We start from the raw sequence: 16,467 nt of genomic DNA, 5'->3' as shown, positions 1-16,467 counted from the left end.
TACAGGAAACCACCGCTCAGCCTCTGGCTGCAACCCACTTGCAGGAAGCACGGTTCTCCAGCCCCCTCCAGTGGCTACAAAACAGGCTGTGGAGTCAACTAGGGGACCTGGAGTAGGAAAACCAGGAAATAATTCAGGTTTAAGAATATTAGGAAATACGTAGGAGCATTTCTTCTTCCTATGGCGAGGTAAATGATTAGGCACACAGCCAAGCTCTTGCACTGGAACATCTTTATTTAGCTACACACAGACCCACCACAGATATCTCCTATCTGCTCTTGGATCAAATCTTACTGCTGTGCACAATCATTCTACCCTGGGCAAAAGAAAGGAGCACTGAATAGTGTTCCTTGAAGCAACACTCTTGGCTGTCACCTCTGCTTTGTCCTGGGCAGGTTCCTAGACCCCCTTCTTTAATGGGCTAAAGAGGTGCTGCGCCTCAAAGGCTGGTTTTGGTGTAAAAAGTGCTTTATTTGAATAAGGGAAGGGAAAGGGAAAAAAAGCAACAAACACTGCAACCTGGTAGATTTCATTCTGCCATTTGCACAACACCCAAACGACAGGAAGTTACATTTGGGTATTATGCCAGCTACCAGCATCTCCTGCTCTCATAAGTCCCTATAGAACAAAGAAGAAAACCCACAAGAAAAAGACTCTTGCATATCTTTGCTTATTCCAGATCTGCTTCAGTTCTTTAACCATTTTCCAAATCTCATCCCACCCAATACTTACAGCAAGGCCACACAATGCACACTTCATACATTATGCACAAATACAACAGGCATTCCTCAGTGGAGGAGATGCACACTGCAGAACTGTTCAGTTTCCCATGTCTCACTTGTTATTCATGTTATCTGAGCACGCCTCCCAGACTGCATGGAAAACAATACTTTTACAAAAAAATGCATTGCTACAAAGGAGGAAATGGTAAAGTCTGAATTAAGGCAAAAATAAATGTCACTTACATAGTGTGAAGACATAATATATGCATATTATTACTCAGATTTCATACTGGAAGACTATTGTTTACTGGGTTTAAAGGGACAGGGACAGCCAGAGGATATGTGCTGCGGCCCTGCAGGACATCATAAATCTAATTTGAGATTCATTACAATGGAAATTGCAGATATTCTGTGTACCAAACCATTTCATCTAGGCAAAGCTGGGTTTTTGTTGCCTAGCAACAAATGTCCACAAGGACTACTCCAGCAGCAGCCTTCACACTTACAGCTTAATGTTACGTGAGTTGTTCTAAAGCACTGGACTCTCTTCAGTCCCTCAAAAAGGTCGTCCACTCAGGTTTAAGGCTGAAACCTTGGCAGGAGGCACAGTCCCTCAGTTAAGATGACAGATGGGTGGGTAGTCCAGCAAAAAGCCTCCTGCACTTCCAAGGTTTGATCGTGCAGACACCCAAGTGCTTGTTGAACTTTAAGCTTGTTTGCTATAAGAGTGTGGGAACCATCCTTTGATCCACAGGGCTCAGGGACTTGAGGTATTCACTGTTAGGGGAATACTTTGAACTCCACACAGGTTGGATTTGGAGACCCGTATGGTCCTTAGATGTGAGGTCAAAAGGACCACCCCTATGCACAAAGTTCAGCACACTGATAGAGCATCATGATTACTGTACTTCAAATCATAAATAAAGAATGGGAACTAACCAAGGCTGAAGCCCCCACCCTCAGCATAGCTTGAGCTAACCAACAGGACCTACAAAGGAATCCTATCAGAACCTGACAGCCCATGGAAAGAGTGCTTTTCCAACTCACACTCCCAAGGCTGGGAGCACAGAAGGAGGGCTACAACTGTTGGCCTGGGTAAGGCTTCACTGGCTGACTATCCACAGGAAGGATGTAGGACAGTGTCAATCAAGGGCACAACAGTCAACAGATCAAATACAGAAGGCAGCTATAATGAAACTTGTAACAGATATATCTGCAGAGGCTTAGCTTTAACTGTGCACTCTAGTTACACTGTGCACTGAGTTGTTTGTTATGCCTCCCCAGAGGAGCACGTGCCTTCCACCTCTATCCAGCTACTTTCTCCCAAAAGGCACTAATGTGTGAGTGGTTTGCAAAACTATGTGAAGAAGTAAAAACTGGAGTGAAAAAGTCGACCCAAAGAAGCTGTTGCCATGGCATTTTCTCTAGACATCCTCCCTCATTTTCTGCCTCTGTACACTAGGGTTAGAGAATATGTTTGGTCCGTGCTCCTGCAAAACATTATGGTTCTACCAGCAAGGTGACAAGCGGCTTTACAACCTGCCTGCATCTTTTAGGCATGTTAACACTTCCATAAAGCAGGCACACAACTCCCAGGCAAAATGCTCATGGGCTGCCCTAGCCTCCCATACGGTGAAAACCTAAACCATCTGCAAGGCTGAAAAGGAAACAATGCAATACTGCTGCCTTCTCACCTTGAAAGCACGCCCATAGCTACACAGCCTTGCCATTATATCTCATCTGATGAGGATTTTTGAAAGTGTCTGAACAGTGAGTGAGTGTGACCATCACATTTCAGCCTTTTCTCAACAGTGTAATGCTCAGTAATGCAAATCTTGCCTCCTTATCCTAAGATAAGTGAGCAGAGCAATGTACAAGATTGCTCTTCCAGGCCCAGGCACGGAACAGAAATAAAAGGAAACAATCAAGAGTCTCCATTTCTTCCTGCCCTTCCTCCTCCTGCAAAAGCATCTCAGAAAGATGCTTCAGCAGATAATAAAAACATACAAAGAAGTTCACTGCTGCTTATCAAACTCCACCACAAAAAATATCTCAGTGAGAAGACCAGGAACTGAGCTGTGACTTTGCAGCCACTGGCGCATCTGGAAAGAAGCATTTCATAAACTAGTGCTACACCCTATTCACCTTTCTGCTCTTTCTTTAGGTATTTGTAAGCAGGTATCTCCAACTAAAAGACATGCAACTTACCCCTCCTTCAGCAACTGATCTGAAGTGCGCAGCAATTCAAGGAGTGTCTAAGAGCAGAGCACTCATTCAGGGTAAAACACTGCTGGCATAGGCTCTATAAAGGACTGCTTCATTCAGAATCATGCTACCTCCTGATTCTTCGATAAAAGATAAAAAATCCTTTCTTCTCCCTTCTCCACAGTGCTGAGAGAAGCAGGATCAAACAAAAACGCCTGTCAGGTGGATCTGTCTGGTCATGTGAGGTAAGGACTAAAGGTAGGTAGGAATTTCTATGTGCTCTGCATTGTCAGCTACTTTACCGGGCCTTCAGCAAGGTCACAATCACTGGAATATAGCAAGAAGGCAGTCTACAGATAATTTTTGTTATCTTTTTCTTCATAATCACACAGATATATTCACAGCCATTGCATCAACCACTATCCAGCACTGCAAGAAACAATTTAATTTAGCAGCCCCTCCACTCCTGGTCATTCTTGGTCATTCTCAAACATTCAAACCAATTTTACAGTGAATGGATGAGTTTGGTCATTGCTTTTCCAGAAAGTACCCTAGAAAACTTTCAGGTTCACATTCTGGCTTCGTCTGAGTATCACAGTCCTTGATCCACCACCACTGCAGCAGTGACTGAACGGCGGGGATCACATCATCCCTGCAATGAACTCCGTGCTGTTCAGTTTCCATAGGTGAAAATACTATTTCCTCTTCTGTCTGTATCTTCTCATTTGTGCTACAGCAGTGTCCTGGGCAGTTGGCAGGAGGACTGGCCAACCCTTGCCTCATCCATCACAGTGCTGGAAGGAGAGCTAACGTGCCACAGCAGGTCTGGTGGTCTGTAGAAACGACTCAGATGGGATAGGATTACACATTCTGCTACTCTCCCATCTGTGCAACGGGGCCTCTGGAGGAAGAAAGCCAAGTCAGCAGCTACCTTGCAGCACGTAGAGACACGGATACAATTCTCCAAGTAATGCACAGCACTGGACAGGAAACTTGATGCATTTTACACCAGAAGAGGACAGAAGAAAATATACCTACTTTTACAGCAGCAACCACAAACTCCACAGGGAAGAGAAAGGCCAGGTACTGACAGCAGAAAGAGAACAGTGCTGCTGTAATCCCCTTACCAAGGCAAGGAGAGACTCCCTTGCACACTGTAGGAAAATGAAAGGCTTCAGTACAGGAACATTTGCCACACAAAAGTGCCTCTGAGACCCAAGGCGTGTGTAACACGGAGCAATAACAGAGGTAGAGTCGTAACAAACAGACATATGCTAACAGCTATGGGATATACTGTGTTTGCTCATGTAACAGCCACACACACTTGTGACCTCACTGCCCGACCTGCTGCCAGCAGATCACCAGTGAGATAACTGGCAGCTTAAGTGCAGACACACAAAATCATTGCACCCTAAAACTGGAGGGGAAACCCACAGGGGCAGGGAATTATGTGCATTCCATGAGCAAACCAGTATTTTTCTGGGGGCAAAGAACTGGCACCTGGCTTTGTCAACTCACTCGTTTAGCAAATCAAACTGTCCCAGAAAGCAGCCGGTTGCCCTTTAACTGTGCTCATGAAGTAAAAATTGTTTAATGGGGTCTGGGACTGGAAGGATATGGATCCGATCCAGACGAGATTTGCCAAGTATTCTTCGTACAGCTATGCGGCAGAGAGACAACAGGCTCCGGGCGCGGCCTGCAATAAAGAAAGCAGAGAGGAACTGTTGAGGGACAGATGGAGGAAGATAACAGCATGTAAATTGTGCAGAGCTACGGTTGGCAGCGGAGGAGCCATTTACCCCTTCCAAATGCTGAGGCTATGACCTGCACAGCAACACGAAGGCAGTGCAGGAGAGCTGAGTATGCACAAATCCTCCCTACGAAGAGGCCAAACCTTTTGGCCAAGGATTTGGAGCGATCACAGCTGCCACACAGGCAGCTTGGAAGGGTAAAAAGGGCAACTGCAAGGGGTTGTGACTATAGAGCGAGTTCCTGCCAGAGCGGGTTCAAAAGATCACTGCCCAATCCACACCAAGGGAGGCTGTGAGAGACTTTATCCTAATCCAATCATTTTTAAAAAGATGTGGACTTTCTTTTTGCACTAAAGCATCCCCTGGGAATCAACAGCACTGATGTTCAGCTCAGGTCTTACCACAGATTTCCTTTGATGGCTTCCATTGAGTTCACGGTGAGCTCTTCCACCTCCAGGGATGAGAGGATGGTGGCGTCCATGTTGATTCAGGATACCCAGGCTCTCCTGGGTATCCCTCCATTATCCAGCATGTTCTACCCAAGGAGTCCCATGTGCCTCCTAAAAACAGGCTTAATGGAAACCACCTGCTCTGCATTTGTGTCTCCTTTCAGCAAAAATCCAGGCAGGTTTGAAAAAGGCATGTGCAAAGCTGAATAACTTTGGGGTGGAGCCTGGGAATTGAATCCCATATCCTGAAACTCTTTTCAATTTCTCTGGTCTGGAGTTCAAGAGGGAAATCCCACTTTGGACTCTGGTACAAAGCCCTGGCCACCATTCTCCACCATTTTTGTTCCTTTTTTCCGCATTTATTGCCACCACTGCATCTTTATTTCCCAAGAAGCCTGCCCAGACACGACTACCCTTGAGCACAGGGTCTCTCAAGAATAGTGAGGACACATCCATACAGCTCTGGAGAACTGGGTCCAACAGGATACACCTGCCTGTGGTTTGCAGACCCAAATCCCTGCTATGGTACCATCCTAACCTTCCTTTAGGCAGCTGAGGACAACACCAGGCAACAGAAAAGAGCTGGGAGAAAGATTTTAAGAAGTAAAATTACATGGGCTGGGCTGAGGAGACAGGGATCACTGGGAGCTCAAGGATACAAGAGGGAAATCAGAAGGTGAAAAGTGCAAAATGCAACAAGAGAAAAACAGGGAGTCTAGCTGGGAACAAGGGGGTCATTGAGCTGCCACTGCCAAGAAATTCTCCTGAATCCAGAGCTAGATAAAACCAGTCACCACAATAAGTCAAAGCCACTTACCTCGTGCTTCTTTGAAGACTTGCAGAGCCTCAGGGTTGACTTTGACCCTCCCCGTGGAGTCAAATTCCAAGGCCTCCACCTTCACCAGGTTCAGGTTGGCTCCAAAGTCAATCAAGAGGTGGATGAACGCCGCATCACAGCCGTGCCGCAGGACAGCATCCATCACACACACCGGTGAGCCCCGAGAGAAGCCTTGGATGTTGATCGGCCCACGGCAATTAAAATCTGGGTTGGCTCCAGCCTGGAGCAGCAGCCGGAAGCACTGAAGGTTGTGGTAGGCAGCACTGATGTATAGTGGACAGACCACAAGTGTGGTGAGGGGTCGCAAGGAGGGGCTGGAGACCCGAGAAGCGAGGTGGTGATTCACATCCACATCTGCACCATATCTAGAAGGGAGAGTAGTAACCTTTTGGAAACAAGGGCAACATCAGCATGACTAGCAGCCCAGGGGCACAAAATGTTGAAGGCAGAGGACACAGAGGACCAGCACCATGTGGGATGCCCGTCCTTGGTTCATCTGAGCCCACCACCCATCTTCCACCCATGCTTATCCCCAAAGTACAGAAAAAAAAAAGTCAAGTTAAGGCCACGTTGGTTCACAAGAAGAAGTGTCTGCAAATGGACTTAATGCGGTTTCACCCATTTACCTTCAAAGTTAATTCAGGGGACCTTTTTGTAATTGCCTCTCTTCCAGGGACAGGCTTAGTACAGAAGCAAGGATGTCATATCCAGCATGGTCTGATCTTCGAGAAGCAAAGCTGTCCTGCTGCCAGAAATAGCCCAGGCTCGAGACAGAGGAGGCTGAGGGACACCTTCCCTCACCCTCCTGAAGGATATGCCAAGCACAGCTTTGGCACGAGGAACAGCTCAGCCCTGAGCCAGCAGCATGGAATGTTGGATGCTAATGGGTTGGCTGGAAAGCAGGGGATGTTTCCAAATGACTCAGTTGAAGAGATGCAGTGAAGTAACTTCCCCACCAGTACAAAACAGGCCAAAAAGCAATACAAGCAATTGATCTGCCTGTCACAAACAGCAGGGAAATGGAAACAGAAATCAGTGCTCAGCAGTGAAACACATATGATAAATCCCGCTCCCAAAGAAACTTGGATGGTTGAAATCCCATCAAAAATCCCATCCGAGTCAAAGAAAGACCTTTTCTCTAGTGTTTATCTCAGCTGACGGGATGTACCCGCCAACTCTAAGCGTGTCAGAAACTAGAACAATATAAAATAACTGTTGTCAGACGTTCTGCTCTCCCCATCCATCCTGCATAGCTCAATTTACAGGTTATATATAATGCGAGACATTGCATAAGAGATTACACATCACTGGCCAGCACTCTGGGTACTGAAGCAGGAACCTCCAGAAGCTGCAACAGAAAACCTCTCAAGTCTTTTGCAAATGGCTCAGGCCTCACGCTACCGCAGAGGAAAGTCAATACTTCACATATCTGCTACATAGGCTCACGTCTCTCAACTGCTCCATAAGCCCTTTGGCCAAAGCAAAGTAGGTGCCAGCTTGCTGTGGTGTAAAGGCGGGCAAGCAGGCTACAGCCCAGCTCAAAGGAAATCAGCATCATCATGGTACAGAAAGTAACATCAGTGGAATAACTTTTTTTCTGGGAGTACAGGTGGCTGTAAGTTTGAACAGAAAACAGAACAGAACAGAAAACAGGGCGTATTGGCTTTGATTCCTTTTTTTTTTAATAAATGTTGGGTTTGTTGGTTTTTTTTGGAGGAAATGAAGGAAACGGCCAAAAAAATGAGAGCAAAAGGGTCAGGTGTCATGCTCTAGAAAAACATGGAATTCAAAAAATGGTAATGCAGCACAAATAAGAGACTGCAGAAACAAGCATTGATTTCCCCCAGGCTGGGTAACACCCAAGGAGTGGGACACCATAGCTCCCCATCTGCTTCACGTGCAGCTTGGGCTGGAACAAGAAAGAAGACAATACAATCCCCTGAGGTGTAACCAGTTTTAATTGCAGTATTATAGATCAAGCAAAGCCCTGTTTCTTTCCCACAGGGGAATAAAACATTCCTCCAGTCACCAGACCCCCTCTCAAAATTGCAAATCAAGCATTCAGAGAACTAGATTTTCTGTCTTCCTAGATAGCACACAATACTCCTTTCTGCAGTTAATAAAAAACAAATAAGGAAACCACGTGGGGACAAATTCTTCCTCACTGCAAGCATGTCTCTTGCTGATCCCAGTAGAGACTGGTCCCTACCCATTAAATTCTTAGCCAAGCACTTCAGAGGATAGGAATAGTCAGGTTGCACGTGAAGACCCCTATGGGTCCCTTCCAACTTGGGACGCTGGATGATTCTACGTCTCACTTAAATTAAGCACATGGAGAACAAGGGCCGGGGAAACCTGCCTGAGGTTTCCTGCCTGCCCTGCAAAGGGCATACAAGGTGATTTTACCCTAATATACAAGATCTCCCAAGCATGAGGATCTTGGCTAAGAGGTCAGGAGATCTATAGGGTGGAGAAAAGCAAGAAAAAATCGGAGCTAGGCAGTAATTATACTGCAGAGTGTCATAATAGCCATAGCACCGAGCTTTGCTTCCCAGTTCACTGCACTTTAATGGGACATTCCCACCTTCTGGAGAATCCCACAGCACTTTGCTGAGTTTGCATCACTTTATGCTTTTCTGAAGTACCGAGAGCAAAATAAGAAAACGTGTCTGTTTTGCACAGGCAATCACACGCGCTCCCTAAAGATACAGAAATCACTTAAAATCAGACTACGCAAGCATTTGAATGGGATCATTTGTGCTACTATGGGACATTCACAGGATGGCTATGGGGCCACTGCCTTCTGTGGCCATGGTTCTGACCACACAGCAGTCTGACTCTCATTTCAGTCTTTAATCCCTTCTCATTACTGCTGTCAACATTCTCGTTCTCAGTCCCCCACTTCCCCAGAACATGGAATTCTGCTGTTTCAGAGTCGGGTACCTGTCTGAGGCAGCGGTGGGATTTGCCAGATTGCTTTTTTGCTGCTTTTAGTGCAGCAGAAGGACCTTCTCATCCAGAGGTCATCCCTCAGTTGTGCTGGAAATACAGTACGATGGTCGATCCCATAACAAGCTGTTAGGAAAGTAATCTATACCTTGGAAACAGAACTGCGAATATTTCTGCCAGTTGTCTTACAGAATGGATCTCCATTCCACAGCTACGTGTGTATTTACTATTAGAGTGGATATGATTTCAATTATTGCTTGCTTAGCTGGTACAGCAATTGTGGCAGGATTCAGGGATCCTGATTGTGCTGCTTTATGATTATGAAAATTGAACCAGGTGATGTTTGGACACCTGCAGCAAGCTTGACTGGTTGGGCTTTCATTTCAGAACACTGAGACTCTGTCAAGCTGAATATTCTGAAATATTTTCTCATATCTCAGTAAAAGCGTCTTCCTTGTTGCATTTCTTCTGCTAAATCCTTTAGAGCAACATTTCTGAAAATCTCTGACTGAGCTTTGTAACGTAAGAGTGCATTTTAAAGCAAGCAACTCTGAAGAGATCTATGAAATCCATACTCAGAGATAGTTGAAATTTTGGGCAATCTGACAATTTAGTATTAGCTTAGCAGCCCTGGGAGAGACATCATCTAATAAAAAGGCATTGGACAAATTCCAGTTAATTTTTAATCCTGAAAGTTTTCCAAAATCTTGCTTTTAATATTGCTGGCAAGGTATCCCGAGGAGCAGACGTATAAATCAATGCATCAGCTCTCCATGTGCTGAAATACCATTTGCTACATTTCACCCTGCCTTAGTGGACATCAGGGGAGGCTCTGGGGAATGCAATACGTACGCTGAGCCCCGTACCAGCAAGCGCGTGGCAATGTGACATCTTTCTCTCAGTCTGCAGGAGTGGGAACAGTTTCCCCCCTTCTTTCTACTTCTCAGCTCCCTTAAAGCTGCACTGTGTGAAAATTAATTTGCCCGCAAGCAAAATTCCTTTCTGCTGTTATTTGCTAGCAGTTACAGCCATTGAAGGGATTCCTTGGAGAGTGTTTCTCTGTGAATCCAAATAAACTTTCTGTTCTTTTACTACCCCTTTCTACAACCTGTATTTCCCCCCTATAATCCACTATTATTTGGCATCAAAGGCTCATATAGTTGCTCAGCATGGTCCCCTGTACAAACAACTTCCAATTTAGAAGACAGGAAGTATCACGGCATGCCAAAGGAAGGAAACTCAAGCTTGCACAGCCTTCTGCTGGACCCTGAGCCCACTCCCTGCTGGCGTGGTGCATGGAGAGTGTCCTACTGATGGGCACGTGCCTGGCAGCCAAGAACAGATTGTGCTGCCTTTGTTCCCAAGGACAGAATGTGTTCAGAGCAGCAGAACTAAGCAAAGATGCTTTCTGGTTGTCTGGGTGATCCATGCCATGAGCAATAGGAGTGCAGAGCTGGCCACTGGGCAGTAGTAACAGGAGCCAAGCAGTCAAGACAGAAGCTGAGGGGAAGATGGCCTGCAAGACTGAATAGTGAACTGTGGACACAGAAACAGGATCTGTCACCAGGCCCAAACAAAGGGAAAGACACCTAACACCCTTTTAGGAACTTCTCCCTACAGCACTCCTCTTGTCCAGCTGTGCCAAGCAGGCAGGTGAGGAGCGAACGGATACCCCAGCCACATAATGGAAAGATCCAAGGGAAGAAGAAAAGCAAGGCAAAGCCATTCTCCACCCCATCGGGATCAACTCCAGGACATATTTCTCACCTGATCAGCTCCTGGAGGATGTCGGCTCGGCCCACACGCGCTGCATGGTAGACAGGTGTGCTGCGATGGTGCCGGCTGCCGTTGGGGTCGGCTCCAGCTTCCAGCAGGATCTTGGCACACTCGAGGTGCCCGTTGACCACAGCCACGTAGAGGGCGGTCTGCCCCTTCACATCCACCAGGTCGATCTCAGCCCCTTTCTGCAGGAGGAAGTCGACACAGGGGCCGTGGCCAGCAGTGGCAGCAATGCGCAGAGGAGTGCAGGGCAGCCAGCCGCAGCACCACACCGACTTCTCATTGATCCGGCTAGTGAGAAACATGGGGTCAGGAGGTCTCCGGTCACCTTCTGCCACCCCACCTGCCCCAGCCCCACAAGACAGCACAAACAGCACCCTCCGCATTTTGGGGGCTTTACAGCATCTCTGAAAAGCTCCTGCTGATAGCCTGTCCCCATTGCAGCAGGCTGTGGCAGATACGGCATGCCTGGACTATGGGCTCTAGTGCAGCACTGCTGTATCAGGAACTGCTCGTATGCACAATGAGGGACAAACTTCCTCAAAACTCAGCCAAATGACCAAAGAAACCCTTCCCTCCACTCCCTTTCCATGGGGAGATGACCCCACTAGAAGTGACCGAGCCAGGGACCAAAACTGCTTAATTAAAGCTGCTTCAAAAGTGGCAGAAGGTTGTCAAAGCAGCAGGAAAACAGAAGAGAACTACAGGAGGAGAAACGCATGGAAACTCAGGCATACACCTCTATCACATTGCTGGCATGTCCACACACTCAGCCTGGCACCATACAATGACATAAACGCAAATCCATGGAAGCTCAAAAGCGTGCAAACACTGCCCTGGCAGCAAGAAAGGAGCTAGCTTGGAGAGAGATGCCACGTTAAACAGAACAGCAGAAGTAGATCATTGGCATCCTTGTTAGCCTATTGTCAGAAGAGCTTTATTCAAATTGTATAAGACTTGTCTGGCAGGAAGCTGCTTGGATCCCCTCTGAAATTACTTGTACTACTTGTCACACTCAGTACAGTAATCCAGATCTGGTTAGACCCATAAGTCTCAAATATCCAGGCCTCAGTCCCCAACTCCCTGTAAATCCCTGCAAGTACTCTTTGAGAAGCAATGTGCCAAGAGAAAGTGATTTCTTTAAGACCAATGCATGCTGGCTAAAGTGCCCTTTAGCCAGAGCAGTGGTGGATTTGCTCTTCTAGCTCATTCTGTCCTGGCCTCTGTAACAAGAACAGGACAAAACACTTTTCATACACTGCACTTAAGGCAACCTGCTAAGAGAGCAATGCCACCACCTTTTTTTTTCTTCAAACATGTTTTCAGAAGAGGACTAAAAGAAACCCTGTAGAAGTGCTCTTTAGCAGGTTTGGGCATCTCCACCCTACACCCAGTACGATGTTAGTGATGGTGATGGTCAACAGATGGATTTGTTCATCCTAGAGGTCTTTTCCACTCTTAATGATTCAGTGACTGCATTTAAAGACAACACTTTTCTGTTCACTCCACCACCTGTGTGATGGTGCTGCAGGTCCTGCCAAACTTTGCTGTTTCATGCAGAAACCTGGGTCAGCTCACTGTCTTGAAGGGCTGCCTAGTCCTGCAGCATGGTAAAAAAAGAAGGCAAAATCTCAGACCAAGGGACCAGAGGCCCAGCAGAGCTGTCTAGGTACAGAAAAACGGGTTGGCTCATTCTCAATTTTTGCTGAAATGACAGTTTCTAAGGCGAGTAAACATTGTGCACTCTAAGCATTTTTCTCCATATTGCAGGAAAATTAATTAACTATCCCCATGGTCAGAGACTAAGCAGTGGGTAGATTTTGTAACATAGGGTGTTTCAGGTTTACAACTGATTATAACCCCTTTTGTATGTTTTTCTCATTATATGTAGACTCTTATTTTCATGGTATTGTATTTCCATCATGATCCAAAAACAGTTTGTGCATGGACAACGCAAGTTCACAAAGTGGCCTGAGATTTGCCTCCAGTGAGACTAACACAGGGTTGATTTCAGGTGTGAGCAGAGCAGCCTCCCACCAGACAGCTCCTGGAGAAACAGAGCACAGCACTTCTGTCAGTGGGAAAGGTGTTCAAAAGGAGCAGGCTGTGGGGAGGAGGGAGAGAATCACAGAATCACAAGGGTTGTAAAAGACCTGCAAGAGCATCCAGTCCAATCATCCACCCATCACTAATAGTATTCACTAAACCACGTCCCTCAACACAAAATCCAACCGTTCCTTGAACACCTTCAGGGTTGGAGACTCTACCACCTGCCTGGGCAGCCCATTCCAGTGCTTGACCACTCTTTAGGAAAAATTCCAGCCTAAATCTCCCCTGGTGCAGCTTGAAGCCATTCCCTCTAGTTCTATCACCAGTTATACAAGAGAAGAAGCCAACCCCCAGCTCACTATAACCTCTCTTCAGGTAGTTATAGAGAGCAATAAGGTCTCTCCTGAGCCTCCTCTTCTCAAGGCTGAACATTCCCAGCTCCTGCAGCCACTCCTCATCAGGCCCGTGCTCCAGACCCCTCACCAGCTTTGTTGCCTTTCTTTGAACCCACTCCAGGGCCTCAATGTCTTTCTTGCACTGAAAGGCCCAAAACTGGACACAGTACTTGAGGTGGAGCCTCACCAGAGCTGAGTACAGGGGTACAATCACTGCCCTGTTCCTGCTGGCAACACCGTTCCTGATGCAAGCCAGGATGCCATTGGCCTTCTTGGCCACCCGGGCACACTGCTGGCTCATGTTCAGCCGAGCATCAATCAATACCCCCAGGCCCATTTCCTCTACACAGTCTTCCAGTCAGTCTGCTCCAAGCCCGCAGCGTTGCCTGGGTTTGTTGCGGCCAAAGTGCAGGACCAGGAGGGTCATAGAATCGTAGAATCATTCATGTTGGAAAAGACCTCAAAGATCACCAAGTCCAACCCACCATGCCCACTAACTACGTGTCTCAGTGCCACATCCCCAAAGGTCTGGAACACCTCCATGGACAGCAACCCCATCGCCTTCGTGGGCAGCTGTGAAGAAACTGTTCCTAATATCCAAACTGAACCTCCTCTGGAGCAACTTGAGGCCATCAGCTCTCCTCCTACCCCTGCTATCTGGGAGAAGAGGCCGACCCCACCTCACCACAACCTCTTTGCAGGCAGTTGCAGAGCGATGAGGTCTCCCCTGAGCCTCCTCTCCTCCACACTGAACAACCCCAGTTCCCTCAGCCGCTCCCCATCAGACCCGTGCTGCAGACCATCACAGCTCCGATGCCCTTCTCTGTGCACGCTCCAGGTCTCAGCGTCTTTCCCTCAGCACCTCCTCACCTCTGGAAGCTCTCCTCCTCCAGCAAGCTCTTCAACGTGGGCAGATCCCCCACGTAGGCTGCATCGTGGAGCCGGGTGTCCTCGCAGTGCTCCAGGGGGTGGTCGCAGAACTGCTCCCGCAGCCACTCCTTCAGATTCCGACCTGCGCTGGAGAGAGGGGCGTTGGGCTGAGCGCCGCGGCGGGCGGCTGCTCGGATCCCGGACCCCCGCAGCTTCCGAGCTTCCCCGCGGCCGCCCCGCGGCTCTCCCCCGCCTCACGTTACCTGCGGGCCCGCCCGGAGCGCCCAGGCCGCCCGCCGCTTCCCCCGGGGCGGCCCCGCCGCCGGCAGGACTGCCCTCGGCCATCCGCCCGCAGGCAGCCGGCTCACATCGCGGCCTCCTCTCCGCCGCCGCCGCGGCCCTCCCTTCCCCAGCCCGGCCTGATTGGTGCCCGCCGCCGCTTCCTGCCTCCGCGTTAAGGTGGTTTTCCCCGGCCGGAGGAGGCGGCTCTCAGCGAGCGATTCCTCCTTCAGAGCCGCTCGGCTCGGCCCGGCCGGCAATCCGGAGCTCCTCGTGGAGCTGCGCCGCGTATTGCGCCTGGGTCGTGGCATCGGTGCAAGCTGGGGGGTGTAAGGATGGAGCGCAGCCCTGCCGAAATGGACCTGGGGGTGCTGGTGGACGGCAGCTGGACGTGAGCCACCGCTGTGCCCTCACAGCGCAAAGCCAGCCTGGTTTGCATCATGTCTATGCATCGTGATGCCTGGGCGGCATCAAAAGCAGTGTGGAGGGAGGGGATCTGCCCCTCTGTGCTGTGAGACCTCACCTGCAGCACTGCGTCCAGATGGGGAGCCCTGAGTACAGGAGAGATGTGCATCTGTTAGAGCATGTCCGGGGAAGGGGCACAGAAATGCTCCACTGTGCCTCAGAGCACAGGCTGAGAGAGCTGTTGGCTGTTCAGCATGGAGAAGAGAAGCTGCGAGGAGACCTGAGAGGTCTTTCGGTATCTAAAGGGGAGCTACAGGAAAGAAGGAGACGGACTCTTTAGCTGGGTCTGTTGTGACCGGAAAAGGGAAAATGGCTTCAAACTAAAATATGGGGAGATATGGACTGGATATAAGGAAGAAATTTTTTTACAGTAAGGGTAGTAAAGCACTGGCACAGGTTGCCCAGAGGTGGATGCCCTGTTCTTGGAGGCACCCAAGATCGGACTGGATGGGCTCCGAGCACCTGATTGTGCTGTAGCTGTCCCTGTTCATCACAGGGGATTTGAACCAGATAATATGTAAAGGTCCCTTCCAATTCAAACAATTCTGTGATTGGCTGTGAGGAGCTCAGCAGGATGAAGCTCTGGGCTGAGGGAGTCTGTGAGGTTTGTCTTCTGCCAGCTCATCAGCAGCAGCCAAAATGTCCTTTGGTCCATTCCCCACAGCACCATGGATCCAAGCCCTGGTTGCTTCTCAAGTTTCTTTCCAAAAGCACAGAGCTCATTTGTTGGTGCACAGATCTGGGCACTCCTACTTCCAGAAGAGATGTGCTGGAAACAGGCAGTGCCATCACTGTTCAGCCCTTAGCCACCACCCGCAGCTCAGGGGGTAGAAGCTGCTCTGGTGGGCTGCAGGATCTTTCTTAGGTTAAATAAGGTTTACCCATCACTCAAACTGCAGAGAAAGTTCTGTGCAATCATATTTCCCCTTTTTTCCCTGCAGCATGGCTCCCTGTGTCTCCTGCTGTTGGGGAGAGAGGAGCTGTGCTGAGGATGGATGGAGCTGGTTGTCAGCAAAAAGGCAAGCCATGAAGACGTGACCAGGAAATCTGCAGGAACAGGCTCTGACCAAAAATCTGCTACTGTGTGTAACCCCCGCCCCCCAGGTATTTGCAAGTACAGAGCTCAAAGGTGCACCCTTAGAAGGGAGCAGAGGGCTTGTAGGGTGCCCATACAGGCACAGCACTTTGGAAGTGCAGTTGATATAGCAAGACATGCAGAGGTGCAAAAGGTTTGCAAGGAATGTGGCTCTCATCAAGACCAGCTTCCTCCGAGGGCAGTTGTTGGAGCAACTCCTTGTGGACCGCAGCCACTCTCTGAGTGCTGGAAACGCATCTGCCTGCACATCTGAATTCCCAGTGCCAGAGGGAGTGGTGGTAATCCCTCTGGCTTTCCTCGAGTTCCACTCCTGCTTCTCTGTGACAGGGCATCAGTCCACAAATGCCAGACTGGCTGCAAATAAGGTTTCCTGTAACTGTTACTATATGGGCAGGAATAATGTAGGGGAGAGATGTGCAATCTGCAAATCAAACCAGTTTGCCTTGCCTAGTAAAAGATCCAAAGGGGAAAGGAATGGATGGGATTTTCAGAAGCCAGTGATGCTGGCCAGTACTGCCACCTTCCCCTGCTGCAGTCCTTATGCCATTAGACAAGACAGATGTGAGGCCAAGGAACATCCCTAGAATTAATTGGCTGCTGGTCTGGAAATGTGACTCAAT

At 48.6% G+C, this 16,467-nt stretch overlaps 1 protein-coding gene across 4 annotated transcripts in view; it reads right to left on the bottom strand.

The window, feature by feature from the left end:
* Window positions 1-214: 214 nt before the first annotated feature.
* ASB1 (ankyrin repeat and SOCS box containing 1) overlaps window positions 215-16,467 on the bottom strand; it is a 38,475-nt gene continuing 22,222 nt past the window's right edge. Inside the window, exons 1-6 of one of the 4 annotated variants that reach the window (XM_048952534.1) lie at window positions 14,271-14,409; window positions 14,008-14,149; window positions 10,682-10,984; window positions 5,945-6,330; window positions 4,446-4,623; window positions 215-3,828 (exon numbers count right to left, since the gene is read on the bottom strand). In XM_048952534.1, the coding sequence (XP_048808491.1) occupies window positions 4,490-4,623; window positions 5,945-6,330; window positions 10,682-10,984; window positions 14,008-14,149; window positions 14,271-14,352 (1,047 nt within the window). In that variant the 5' untranslated portion in view covers window positions 14,353-14,409 and the 3' untranslated portion in view covers window positions 215-3,828; window positions 4,446-4,489. Of the gene's footprint in view, window positions 4,624-5,079; window positions 5,239-5,944; window positions 6,331-10,681; window positions 10,985-14,007; window positions 14,150-14,270; window positions 14,410-16,467 lie in introns of those variants that run through there. The other 3 variants (XM_048952535.1, XM_048952532.1, XM_048952536.1) reach the window with 3 other exon arrangements.

The sequence above is a fragment of the Lagopus muta genome, chromosome 8 (assembly GCF_023343835.1).
Source record: "Lagopus muta isolate bLagMut1 chromosome 8, bLagMut1 primary, whole genome shotgun sequence".
NCBI classification, from domain to species: domain Eukaryota; kingdom Metazoa; phylum Chordata; class Aves; order Galliformes; family Phasianidae; genus Lagopus; species Lagopus muta.
The sequence above is the reverse complement of the archived record's forward strand: the minus strand, read 5'-3'. Positions and strand labels throughout refer to the sequence as shown.